Here is a 12,847-nt window from a genome sequence, read left to right as displayed (position 1 = left end):
AAAATACAGTAGAACATCTGCCCCGTACTGCAAACCCAGATGTTCTCAGAAACCCATGTGGCGAACAAACGGCATAAACAAGATTAAGACCAAACCCAACAAAGGGAACTTTATTTATTTATTTTGTTCAAAGCAAATAATCACTGACAGACAGCGTCGGCCCGGATAACAAAGATGATTCATGCATATTCCATAAAGCTCTTAAATGCAGAGAAGGTGTGATAATAGCAGATAAAAATCATCCTGAGAGTATAAAAAATGTAAAAAAGACGAGCCGTGAATTTCTACACGAGTACAACGACGGGTTTGTTGTGATGTTGGATGTTTTTATTTTAAAAAACGTGTTTTCTTCTTCAGCCAGAAGAGAACCACAAAAACAACGACATAAATTATAAAACTGCGATATGCTGCGTACAGGACGATAAAGACGATTCTGGTTTTTAGTATCGCAGAGCTCCGGCCGGTCTTTGGGGTTGAACTCGGGCGCCGAAGTATCTCTGGTAGGCCTGCTGGAAGCCGTGGCGGTAGGCGTAGAAGCGACAGGGCGAGTAGTCCTCGCAGGTCTCGGCGCGCCGCTCGGCTGGAGACTTGGTCGGCCTGGACGACAAGGAGAAGACAGGTCTGGTTTAATCTCATCTCAGCGTTCATCCTCCGTGTGTTTGTCTCACAGGAGGTTTCAGACACATGTGGATGTTTAACGGCCTAATTAGGCTTCGTCTTAACGACGTCTGTGTGTATGGCATGTGTGCATTTTCTGTGGGAGGCCTTTCTGCTTCGTGTGCACGCCTGTGGTGGCGCATTTCACCTCATGAAGTTGTAATAGCCCGCTCCGTTCCGTCTGGGCGGGTTGTATACGTTGCCCCTCTGCGGCGTGATGAAGGAGTTGGCTTGGTTTGGAGGCACAAACAAATCTGGAACCACAAAACTTTACTAGACACCAGAAAAAAAACCTTTTCTCTGCAGCGAGTCAGGTGAAACAGGAGCAGGGAGGGATGTTAGTGGAGGATTAAATGCAACACAGCAGTTAGAAGAGCATGCATGTTTTTCCAGGAACGAGAGACAACTTTTAATCACCTTCCAGGGATTCTGTGCTTTCATGAGAATCTACGGGAAAAACATGGAACCGGGTTAATCATGATGGATGGGCGTCTGACACATGACAGGTTATGATAAACAGAACACTGCTGAGCGATAGCGGCGAGTCCGGTGAGGTTCTGTTACCGTAGCAGACACACAGACAGACGGCTGCACCGAGCGCCACAAACTGAAGGAGGCTCCTCATCCTGGGGCTCGTTTATCCGCCTGCAGAGGAGACGAGAAGGTGTTTCAGCCAGTGAAAGAAAAGGGAGAAAAGGGGGGTGGAGAGAAATTGGCTTTAAATCGGCGGGTAAACAGAACCTCAGGCGGCTGAAAGCTGCTCAGAGCTGCTCAGAGCTGCTATATCTGTGCCTGTGGTTTCTCAACGGCAGTCAGACGCAGCCAATATCTCCTATACATGCCGGCTGCAGGATTTATGTATGGAACAGACCAGACTTCTATTTGTAAAGCCCGGCCCGGCCGAGCAGTCAGAAGGCCTTTTCACGGTGCTGGACTTAAGTCAAGGCCGATCTGGACCGACCGCACGGTTCAGACCTCGGCTTGTCGGGAATCACAGAATAGCTGTGGCTGAGAAGTGCTGTCCAGCTGCCAACTAATCCAGTCCAGATACACTTGCAAGGAATGTAATAATAATAATAATAATAATAATAATAAAGCTGCAGGTTCTGGATGGTACGCGCCTCAGCATGCACACGTGTGAACACATGTGCATACAGGGCACGCAAGAGTGACTGAAGGTGTGTGACACCTGTACAAACAGCAGACGTGTGGACACCCCGACACACACACACACACACACACACACACACACACACACATAGAGGTCGTATTTGCATGCCTGCACTGCAGTTAAGCTTTCATCCCCATCTTATGTTTGTGGGATTTGGACGGGGTTCTGTTTCGGCAGCCGTCCTCTCCACCATCAATAGCAGCTTTCATTACACACACACACACACACACACACACACACACACTCACACACACACACACACACACATACGACTCACTCACACACACTCACGGTGCTCATAACATCCGCCCCTTTAGGCATATTTTGGCTCCAGTCAAACCCAGACTCACAGTGGGCACAGAAAACACGAGCCTGCGGGCCTGAAGTTCAAAGAGTAACTCGCAAAGACTGGCAAGGACAACTTGTGTGTGTGTGTGTGTGAGGTGCTGACTACAGTGTCTGCAGAGTTTTATGCCCATCTGATGCCTAGCAGGGGTCCCAGCGGGTTCCCTCGGTTCCCCCCTGCGGGCAGAATGTGCCCACCTCATTGGAAAACGATGCTGGAAGCGAGCCGAGGCTACACATGAAGCACACATGAACGCTGCTCTACCAGGACAGAAGCATTTCAACAGAAGCATCAGCAAATAAAGAAAAATGCAAGTATTCTAAAAACCCCATCACCTGCCGTCAGAGCCGATTCGTTACGATGTACTCACCGGGAGAGATAATTACGCAGCGTGGAGTTTGGAAAATATCTCTGAGGATTTCCTCTCGAGGAATATTTCCTAATTCTCCACAGCAAAGCTTTTATACTCATCCCTCGTTCCCCCCACCCCATCACTGCTACCCACTGGCTCCCTCCCCTCCAGCCCTCGCCCTTTCTCCTCCCTTCCTCATACTATCAGCCCTCTTTTCCACCGTTTAATCAGACGTGGTGGGCATTAGCTCACTCTCTCCCCGACTCCCACGCCTTCCACAGCGTAGGTGACGGCGAGCAGAGGAATGGAGAAAAACAAGCCGGTGGTAAACAGGGGGGGGGCTTTGGACGTCCAACCTGCCCTCCATAGCAGCCACCTGATGATATTCGCTGCTGTCTGACAGCACGGCAGCACGAGATGAAAAGAACACGGAGACACAACAGTGACGGGCCCGGCGCTTTGGCCCAAACATGCCTCTGAGAGCATGGAAAAGCATGTAGAGCAGCTCTGGGTTTGGAATTCCCTTCCCTGTTGGCAGGTACAAGGGCTGATTTACTGACTCCTCTGGTGGGCACCCATAAACGAATGACACGGCTCAGACGAAACGTGTCCTCACAGGAGAGGCTTTATTAGTGAAATTAGCAGAACTAGACTTTACGCTGCTGGGTCAGAGTGTGAGACATTTAATAAATGTTTGTTTAGTGCCCATAAAGGCTTAATGTGGTGGTTAAAGTAAAGAGTTACCAGAGAACACTGATTAAACCGATTGTTTAAAAGAAGAAAAAGGTTGTTTATGGGTAATGCCGCTTTAAGTGTCACGAATGAAAGCTGCGGTTTCCGATTGACAATGAACTCTGCTGGTTTTTTTCCATCACAAAGACCACCGTGTTAGAAGACCGGAGAGCTCCACATGAACGAAGAAGGTCTCGGATCTTCTACTGACGATACTAAAGAGTAGAAATACTCAGTTACAACTGAAAGCCATGTGTTTAAATGCTAATTACACTTAAATACACTTGAAGTACCAAAACTAAAAGTAATCTTCCAAAAACCTTTTCGAAGTTTGCTCAAATGTTGACTTTTGTTTTAAATTTTTGGTTCCAAATAAAGGAAAAAAAATGTTGAAGCTGGTTCAGTATACAGTCGTGACTCTACAATCCGACCCTTAACAATCCTAAACCTGCTATCCGACAGGTTTTTAGGAAAAACCAACAGAACCCATAAAATCAGTCTTAACATAGCGACAGCCTTGGATTGTGACTCCGACATGACATTTAATGTCACCAATCAGGATGACGGCGTATTATCTGACTGAACAATCCCACAGATTGGCTACGTTCACACTGCAGGACTTGATGCTCAATGAGGATTTCTTTGTGACTTCCTTCACGTTTCCACTTCAGTGCGACTTGTATGTGATCTGCTGTGTGAACTTCATACGAGCCAAAAGTGTCCCGCATGCGCAGAAGAGGACACGACGACGTCACACGCAGCGAGCGTGCTCAGTGTTTATGGAAGTAAACATGGATGGTAACGGTGGAGCGTATCTGCCACTCCCCCGCCGCCACCGATGGAGGAAACAGAAGTGTGAGCGCTAACTAAACTAGCATCAGCAGCCAAGTACTGCCTGTGTGTTCTGGACACTTCCACCCCGTCAGAGCGCTGCCCCGGGGTGGAAGTGTCCCCCGACCGCACCCAATGTTCTGATATTCATCATTAATTGAGACCATAAAGTGCTATTGGGACCAGCCCTACTAGTTATTATAACAACTATGAACAATAATGAACAACTAATGATCCTTCCAGCATCAAGCCCTCCTTGTATCTGGACCTCCGTCTTGACAATCCGACATAAAAGAAGGTTTTACATTTAGTGTCGGATTATCGAGTCATGATTGTATTTTGTTTTATTGAATTAAATCTGCAATATAAGAAAAAAATAACAAATGTAGTGGAGCAAAAAGTTTTTGTTTTTTCCAGAAAATGCCCTAAAGTAGACATATATGATGAAAATGTTCAAATGAAATCAAAATTCTAAGCAAAATAATTGAGTACATGCACAATTTTCTTTGGGGGTTTTGTTGTATTTTAATCTCTGAACTGTAAAACATCACACAGAAATGTTGCTTCGTCAAACCGAGCGGTTTTAAAACCCTCCAGAAACCCTTAGTCTGAAGAAAACATAAATAATAGCGTGTTTCCATGTCGTCCTAAAATAGGCCGTGTTTGTTTCCGCGCCTCGTAACTAAAACACTGCCGCCCATTATGGAGATTATTCGGTTCCGACTCCCATAGACTTCATCATTCAACACATTTTCTTGGGGGACGAAAAGGCTCCTACGGCGACCACAGCTATAAATCCGTTCTATCAAATGAAAACGGGCTCCTTATGTTCTTTTATGTGACCTCAACATTTGTCTCTGCGACTTGTTGATTCGACTAAGAGCGCGTCTTAAGTTTGTGGAACTTGATTTCTCGAGTCTGGCCAACGTCATAACACACAAGATGAATTTTAAACCGGTTTTTAAATTCAGTTAATTCAACTTTAATGCAGTAAAAGGGCTTAAATTAATTTAAAACGTGGCATTCAATAGAAGTGGAGTCTGGAGGAAGGTGTTGATGTTTAGCTGGTTTGCAGATTTAACTCCTTACAGGCTAATCTTCTTGGTAACACCATCCTACCTACATCAATCTAAATATGGGAGATGGTCCACACCTATCTCTTATTCTTGGCTTCAGTATTTGTTGTTCCAGCAGAAGTCGTCCCAACAACAGAACAAATGTCACGAAGCAGCCGATAGTGGAAACGATAGCTGGATATTACAAGTCAAGTGTGTCCAACATCTGTCGTGCAGGAAGCTAATCAGGTTGTCGACTCATGGAATGACGCTGGCAAAGTCCATGAATGTTTCTGGAGACAAGACCACGCTGTCGGTCGTGGTGTTGGACGGGAGACGTGTCTGCAGGCTGGAGGCAGGACTGGAGTGTTTCCAGCTGCTAATGGAGGTGCACATTCTGGAGACATGTGGATGTTTGTTGGACGGGATAACGAGGATTTTAGCCGTCAATCAACTGCATGCTAAACACGCTCTTCCTCCTTGGCGTGCCTCTTCCCATCTCCGCTCTCGGTACGATGTTGGCGTCTGCATGACATTCCCCTACATGATGCCAGCGGTGACGTCTGCCATCTGCTATGCACAGCTGAAAACAAGATCCTCCAGTGAGAAAGAACATCCTCCGTCTCTTCGGTGTCCAGCCAATGTGAGCGGTTCCCAGCGGACCCGATTATGACGCCATCAGATGGAGGCCTTGGTGTGGGGCGACGAGAACATTTCTTTCTATGACTTGCAGGCTGCATTTATACCTTTATGTTGTTGTAAATTAATGAGGTAAGAGTCACAACTGCAATTTCAGTAAGCACCAGGACATAAAAGCTGCATTCACCTCATAAATCTGATCAAATCGACTTTAAAAGTTTGGTAACTTTACCCCAAAATAAGGCGTATCAAGTGGTTTTTCTGCTTCTGTTCTCGTAGTTTAATCGTAGCAACTGGACCTGCTTGAGCTCCTTGAAGACGTTCCACCTCTCATCCAAGAGGCTTCATCAGCTCTGACTGACTAGTTGGGAGTTCCAGATATCCTTAAGGAGCCATTAACACCTGAGTTTGTTGCTCCTCCCCCTAGTTATGTGAGTCGTTAGTGCTCCCCCTGTCACAATGGGGTTCGTTAGGGTCTTTTGTGGCTAGGTGTGGATGTGGGTTCATCTTCCTGGGGAGAGAGGTGATGCCTCAGACCTCCACCTCTGTTGAGGGATGGTCTTTCCAGTTAGATGGCTTCTTTCACTCCTCTCTCAAACCATCTGTCCTCCCTGAAGGCCAAAAATCTGTGCATTACTGTCTTCAAATAAGTGTCCTTTGTCCTTGAAGATTCAATGCCTAGATGTCTCTCAGTCCTCCAGGTCATTGTCATTCTCGTAGTTTAATCAACTGGACTTGCTTGAGTTCCTTGAAAACGTTTCGTCCAAGAGGCTTCATCAGGTCTGACTGACTATTTGGGAGTTCCAGATACTGATATCCTTAAGGAGCCATTAACACCTGAGTTTCAGTTTCAGTTGGGGGTTTGTTGATCCTTCTCAACTACTCAGTCAGAGCTGATGAAGCCTCTTGGATGAGAGGTGGAACATCTTCAAGGAACTCAAGCAAGTCCAGTTGATTAAACTACGAGAAGAACCATGACCTGGATGAATCTTCACAGACCTTTCTGCTTCCGCCATTACGAAGCAGATGATTGGTTTTTAGGGGACTGGTCGGGACAGATATCATCCAAGCACCGTCTATAGTGATACTGAATCCTAGCAGAGGATTCAGGATTCTTAAGGTGTTGAGTCTCCGGCTGATAACGTCTCTGATTCATCGTCCTTCTCAAAAAGCGTACAATCACCGACTTCACCTTGTGTGATCGCACCGTTTCAGAAGCTACTTGATCTCCAGCATCCAGCGAGGTTTAAGTCAACGCAGCAGCTCCACAGAGCGACATTCCTACGGCGGCGTATATGCGAGAGTTATGTAACAGCACATCGCATCTGAGCGAGCCAGCAGAACGCCGTGAATAGATATGTCAGGGCCAAGTGTAAACAAAGCGGAATGAGAGGACAGTCTATGCCGGGAATCAGACTCAGACAGACAGATAAACATAAAGATGGAGATAAAACCAGCCGACAGATAAGAGAGAGAGAGAGAGAGAGGAGGAACTGAACGTTCAGGAGGGAAACAGATGGAGGCGAGAGACAGAAAGCACATGTTGTCGCGGTTGAATGTTTTTGGCGCTGCGGCTGGAGACATGTTCAGTGATGTGGTTGTATTAGGAAGCTCTGAGCACGAGCGCTGATGCTTAATGTCCACTTTCCACACGCAGACACCAACACAAAGGAGGGAAAACACAAATGAACCAGAGGGATTGTTCTTATTTTCTAGACTTTATAGATGTTTTCAGTCGTGGAGGGGATTTGCGAGTTAAGTACGTCGCTCCTAAACTTAGATACAAGCAGGAGGAGCACGGAGAGGGTGATTGCATGGAAAAAAAATGTCAAATAGTCACCTCTAAAGTCATATTATGGTATTTTCCTCTCATATATTGTCCTCTCCTTACCTTCGTTTAACCTCGGTACTTTCCCGCAGCTAATGTCTTGTTCTGACCAGACACCCCCTCAGTCAACAAAATATCTCGCTGCGGGGAAATCTCATGAATGCATGTTAGAGAGCCAGAGTGATGTTTTCGTAGGCAGTGAACTGTGCCAGAGATCCAGATAAGCGATAAATAAGAAACAGACAGAGGGGGGGAGGAAAAACAGGATGGGAGTGAACGGGCTGCTTCAGCTCACCTGCACAGTGCGTCTGTGCTCGAACCGGCGATAGCAGCCATTAAAGGTCATTTTAAGGAAATCAGGTAGGCGGAGGAGACGTGACCTCGAACGGGGGGAAAAACACTGGATCGGACTGTGTCGGCTCTGAACATATGATAGCAGGAGACGTGTCTGCGCGAGAAGTGCAGGAAATGGGTGGAAGACGGATAAATGGAAGGAAAGAATGAGCATTTGGCAGCAGGACGCTGACAGAATTAATGCAGAAGGGGGAGAAAAATGAAGGAATGCTTTTAGTAATGAAGCCATGACCACGAATGTGTAAACTATCAAAATAATGTCTGCAACAACACGGAGCTGTTTGGCCAGGCTTGAGTTTCCCTCGGTGGGCGAGCAGGTGTACCTCAGGCCGCTCTGTGGCTCTGCTGGTCACAGCAGACAGACAAACACTAAAAACAAAACCCACTGGCCGTAGCGAGCCGGTAACTTGCTCTATTTTTCCTGCTATTTTTATGCCTACTGTTTTGTTTTGTTGTTTTTTTTGTTGGTCGTTGCCGTGATTCACCTTTTTTCATTCTATTTGAAAACACATTAAGGAGTGGGTGACTCAGACAGAGTGAATGAAAACATGGCGTGATGTCAGCTGTGCCCGTGGGACGGCCGGCGATCCGGCCAGACTGGACCGAGAACAGACATTACTCAGGACCGTCCTCCTTCTGATGCTCCTGTCGTCCGGCGGCTGTGAATTTCGCCACATGGACGTCAACAAAGCTTCATGCAGATTTATGAAAGTTGCGTAACGCTGACACACACACACACACACACACACACACACACACACACACACACACACATCTTCACGTCTGTTTTTCTGTTATTAATAGGTTTTGAAATCTAAATTTAAGGCATCTGGTATGCTCGCATTTATTTTGGGGAAGTCGTTGCAATAAGTCTGGTTTTTGGTTTCCCTCCTCAGCAACATGACCAAACAAAACACACATAAATAATAGTACAATAGTACACTTACCACTGTTTTTATCAACCTCACCTCTACATCCCTACATGTTGAAGAAACACCCTTTGGAGGACAAAGAGGAGTCATTAATAAAACATTTTCCAGATTGCACCGACTTGAAATTAGGTTTAGGAAAGTGCAGCCCTCACACGGAGGGCAGGAATCCCACAGCACTAATGCACTGTGCACATAAACACAAGACGCTGGCAAGAAAAGTCAAGGAATAAATAAGTTTGCTGCAGGAACATAACCGACTTCTTAAGGCCTGTATAGTGTGGGTTAGGTTTTTTTTTCTCTTCAGTTTTTCTCCTTGAAAAGCTCTCCTTTCTTTTTGGAAAATGCACTTATGCATTCAAGCGATGAGAAGAACAGTACGACTCTCATGCCTGCACCGAGCAACAACCTTCAAGGCTGAAAAATGAGGCCAGTGTGGAAGAGCCAAGAGCTGCAATACCTCAAACGGCCACCTGAGGAGAGCTGACAGACCCCCGTGTTCTCCAGCTACAGGAGGAATAAACATGTTTACAGCCTGGTGCAAAACAAAATGACAACTGTGGCTGAATTCCTATCAATCACAAGTTACCCCTGTCCTACAACGAACCCTCCTTTCTTGCTTATTTTACTGTAAATGGGGCCGTAAGTTACAAAATGCTGTAATCAAAAGTTCTAGAAGCGACTGAGATCATAAAACTCTTTCGTTAATTGTTTATTGAGTTAATAAATAAAGTGAGAAGCAGCTCATAGATCATATTTCTTTATGCCATCGGTGGAGTCGCCCCCTGCTGGCTGCTAGAAAGAATGCAGGTTTAACTTTTCAGACCTGGGGTCCGTTTCACAAAGCCGGTTCAGTGAAAACTCTGAGTCTGGTAACCCTGAAACCTCATTCCCTGAAGTCTACGCCCATCTTTAATTTACATTCAGTGCTTGGAAAGAGTAGCGAGCTAAGCTAGCGGTCGCTTTAAATAACTGAAAAGCAAAGCAAAAGTAGAACAGCAGAAGCTACTTTTTTGTTTGTTTTATTAATTTGCTGCCTGCAGATTGTGAAAAAACACATAGCCAGCTAGTCGTTAGCTATTAACAAGCTGCTAGCTGGTGTTTGTGCTAAACTGTATGCAGTTGCATTTTAAAAAATGTGTTGCCGTCAGCGATGCATATATGTCTGTGGCTGCACATTAAAAATTCAGCTGCCTGGATCATAAGCTATATATGAAAAATGTTTGTAGCAACTAAACCCAAAGCGCCCTAAACATGCATTCTTTCTAACTGCCAGCAGGGGGCGACTCTTCTGGTAGCTAAAACATGCCTTATTGTAGAGAAGCTTACCTGTGATCCTACTTCTCACTTGATTTTAAACCTCAGTAAACATTTTACTCATGAGTTTTATGGTGTTAATAGTTAGCTAACATCAACGCAGCATGATATTCATTTAGTGAATTATGATCCCAGGGGATGCTGCTGCACTACATGATCAATAAAAGAACTAACGTGAAGTTATTTAATACAGAAAGCGTCCACGTTACCACCATGCATGTAAACTAAGGGCTCAACATTGTGCACATGGCAAGAAAATAAACAAACATGGGCCCCAGCAGGCTTCACATTTTCACATGCATACATTTCCCATCAGTCATAAAGGTATTCTCCTTTCCTTACATTCCTTTAATGTAATTATGTCATTAACTGGTGTGCGACGGTAACCAACGCTGACAACAGAGAACAGCTTTTCCACCGGCGAGCGTTTGAATAATGCAACTCCTGCTGCTGCACGATTGAGCAGAAACGTCTCTGTGTTGCTAAATCCTCTGGCTGCACAGAGGTGGACTTCATGTCCTGAACCGCAGATGACTCACAACATTTTCATAGTCTCATCATCCAGAACGTCTTCCTCTCAAAACACTGCAAAGGGTTGGGTTTCGCTCCGAGACAAATCCTGTTTATCTAACACTTCATATTCACAGTGACAAATCTGCGGGCTGTGCAGGAGATCGGAGAGGCAGCTGGCTGGATGCTGTCGAGCGATTTGCGGCGTCTCACCTCTCGTCGTCTCCTGTAATCTGCCGCTCCTGCAGCCGACCTGTTATTACAGAGAGATCACATAAGTACACACAAGTCCAATTAGGGAATAGTTTGCGTTGATACGGTGGCGCAGCATCAGGTCGAGTCCTGCATAATGTTGGGTTTAATCTCTGGTGAGGGGAAGGTTTCACAAGGTTTATTTGTAGCCGCACACAAATAAACTTTCATGCCAAGCTTTTTTGTTTTTCTCGTGTGTTTGTGTTTAGATTTAGTTTCATGCATGTCTTGGTATAACCCCCTCAAACGACTTGATTGAAGAAGCATGTGCACGGCTTTGGCATGTGAGCTGTTAAATTTTAATCACGTTCTAAATTATTAAAGCAAGTCTTCAGCGTGTTTATAAATGGGGTCAAATCAGGAGACGCTGCTCCTCGCTGGTGTGTAAGTGCGGATAAGTGTGTGGGTGTGTGTGTGCTGCCACATAGCTCAGTATAATCTGCTTCTATTTCTCATCAGTGCACCATCCAGCTCGTCTCCTTTTATGTGCTATTTGCTCCGGACCCCCGCTGCTGCTCGGCGGTGCCAACTCTAACAAACAGACCTGCAGGGCATGCGACCAGCTCCCACCTAACCTGTGAAGAATCTCACTCCCACATAAATCCACCGAATCAGACAGCATTCACAAGCAGACAAGGCAAGGAGCGGTGGCAGACAGCGCGGCTGTCGAGGGCAACAATATGAAAGGACGGGATGAAAACACTTGGCGAGGAATGTCCTGGACCCAGATCCTGACGGTGATTGTTATGCATGACCGCAATCTGAGCTGCGACTACGAATAAAAAAAAACCCTGATGCACCTTCTCCTCTCATTCAGTCACTCACACGGCCTTTTATTTTTTATCATCCTTCACTTTCTGACCTCTCATTGCTGCATTTTTTATTTTTTTTAAAAACAAAACCATCAGATTCTCCGCTGTTGTTCTGCATCCTTTACTTTGGCTTCGTATTCCTGCTCATTATCCAAAGCCAGATTCCAGAGTCTTGGACTCTCTAGTTGCACTTTTTTGGGATTCTAAACTTAAACTTTACAGCCGGAGTTCAAGCCGGCTGGTAATAAAGTATATAAACGTGCATATATGACTGTAAACTGTATGGATATGCATGGATGTGTATAAATAGCTTCTTTAGGAGCTTTAATTTCAAGGCCTGCGTTGACAGCCTCGTCACGTTGTGGTGAGCGCGATTCATTCCCACGGATTTGCCACAAACAAACTGCAAGCTGGAAGTTTCACACGTGACCAGGTGTATCTTGTGTATCTTAAAACTGCTTAATCAACCATTCCTTACTTTTGTTTGCACATTGCTTATTTCAATTCAATTCCAACCTCTCCATCCCACGTCTTTGTGCCCTCTCTTTATCCGTCCCTTTCCCCCCCAGCTCTCTATCTATTCTCTCTCTCTTTGCGGTTGTCGAAAGCGGTCGGCGTAATCACATGCGTTCAGCCGCCGACACAACAAGCCAAGCAGCAAACCAACACGTCGTCTGAAGCCGACTCGTGACATGCAGGCAGGCGGTGGCAGCGAGTGACGAGGAGCCACGGGGCCCCGCCGTCGCACCCGACAACCTTTCAGCTTCTCTCAGACTCGCTTTCCCTCAGCTGTCATCTTGTTTTAGATAAAAACAGAGATGCAGAGAAAAAAAAAGGTACAACCTCGTCGGAAGGGCTGCATCTCCAAGAGACATGAAGACATGAAAGAATATATGTTTTTTTGTGTGACTGTGAGGAATACATGCCGTGGAAACGAGTCAATCTACTCGTTTCAGAACAAAACACGACCACCGTGCTTGTAGACCTCAGAGCTAAAACTCTGTAAGGACCCTCCTGTTTCTTTAGTTTGAAGCAAGAATACATGATGTAGACAGTTTTCTC

General features: G+C 45.8%; 1 protein-coding gene across 1 annotated transcript; it reads right to left on the bottom strand.

Moving 5' to 3' along the window:
• Positions 1–83: 83 nt before the first annotated feature.
• Positions 84–2,650, bottom strand: mgp (matrix Gla protein). The gene is made up of 5 exons (XM_008284548.1): positions 2,545–2,650; positions 1,222–1,302; positions 1,075–1,104; positions 806–911; positions 84–597 (listed from the first exon to the last, which is right to left on the bottom strand). Exons 2-5 carry the CDS (start codon positions 1,280–1,282, stop codon positions 441–443), a joined length of 354 nt encoding a protein of 117 aa, XP_008282770.1. The 5' UTR covers positions 1,283–1,302; positions 2,545–2,650; the 3' UTR covers positions 84–440.
• Positions 2,651–12,847: the final 10,197 nt, after the last annotated feature.

This window comes from Stegastes partitus, unplaced genomic scaffold (genome assembly GCF_000690725.1).
Source record: "Stegastes partitus isolate 25-593 unplaced genomic scaffold, Stegastes_partitus-1.0.2 Scaffold363, whole genome shotgun sequence".
Taxonomy (NCBI): domain Eukaryota; kingdom Metazoa; phylum Chordata; class Actinopteri; family Pomacentridae; genus Stegastes; species Stegastes partitus.
The sequence above is the reverse complement of the archived record's forward strand: the minus strand, read 5'-3'. Positions and strand labels throughout refer to the sequence as shown.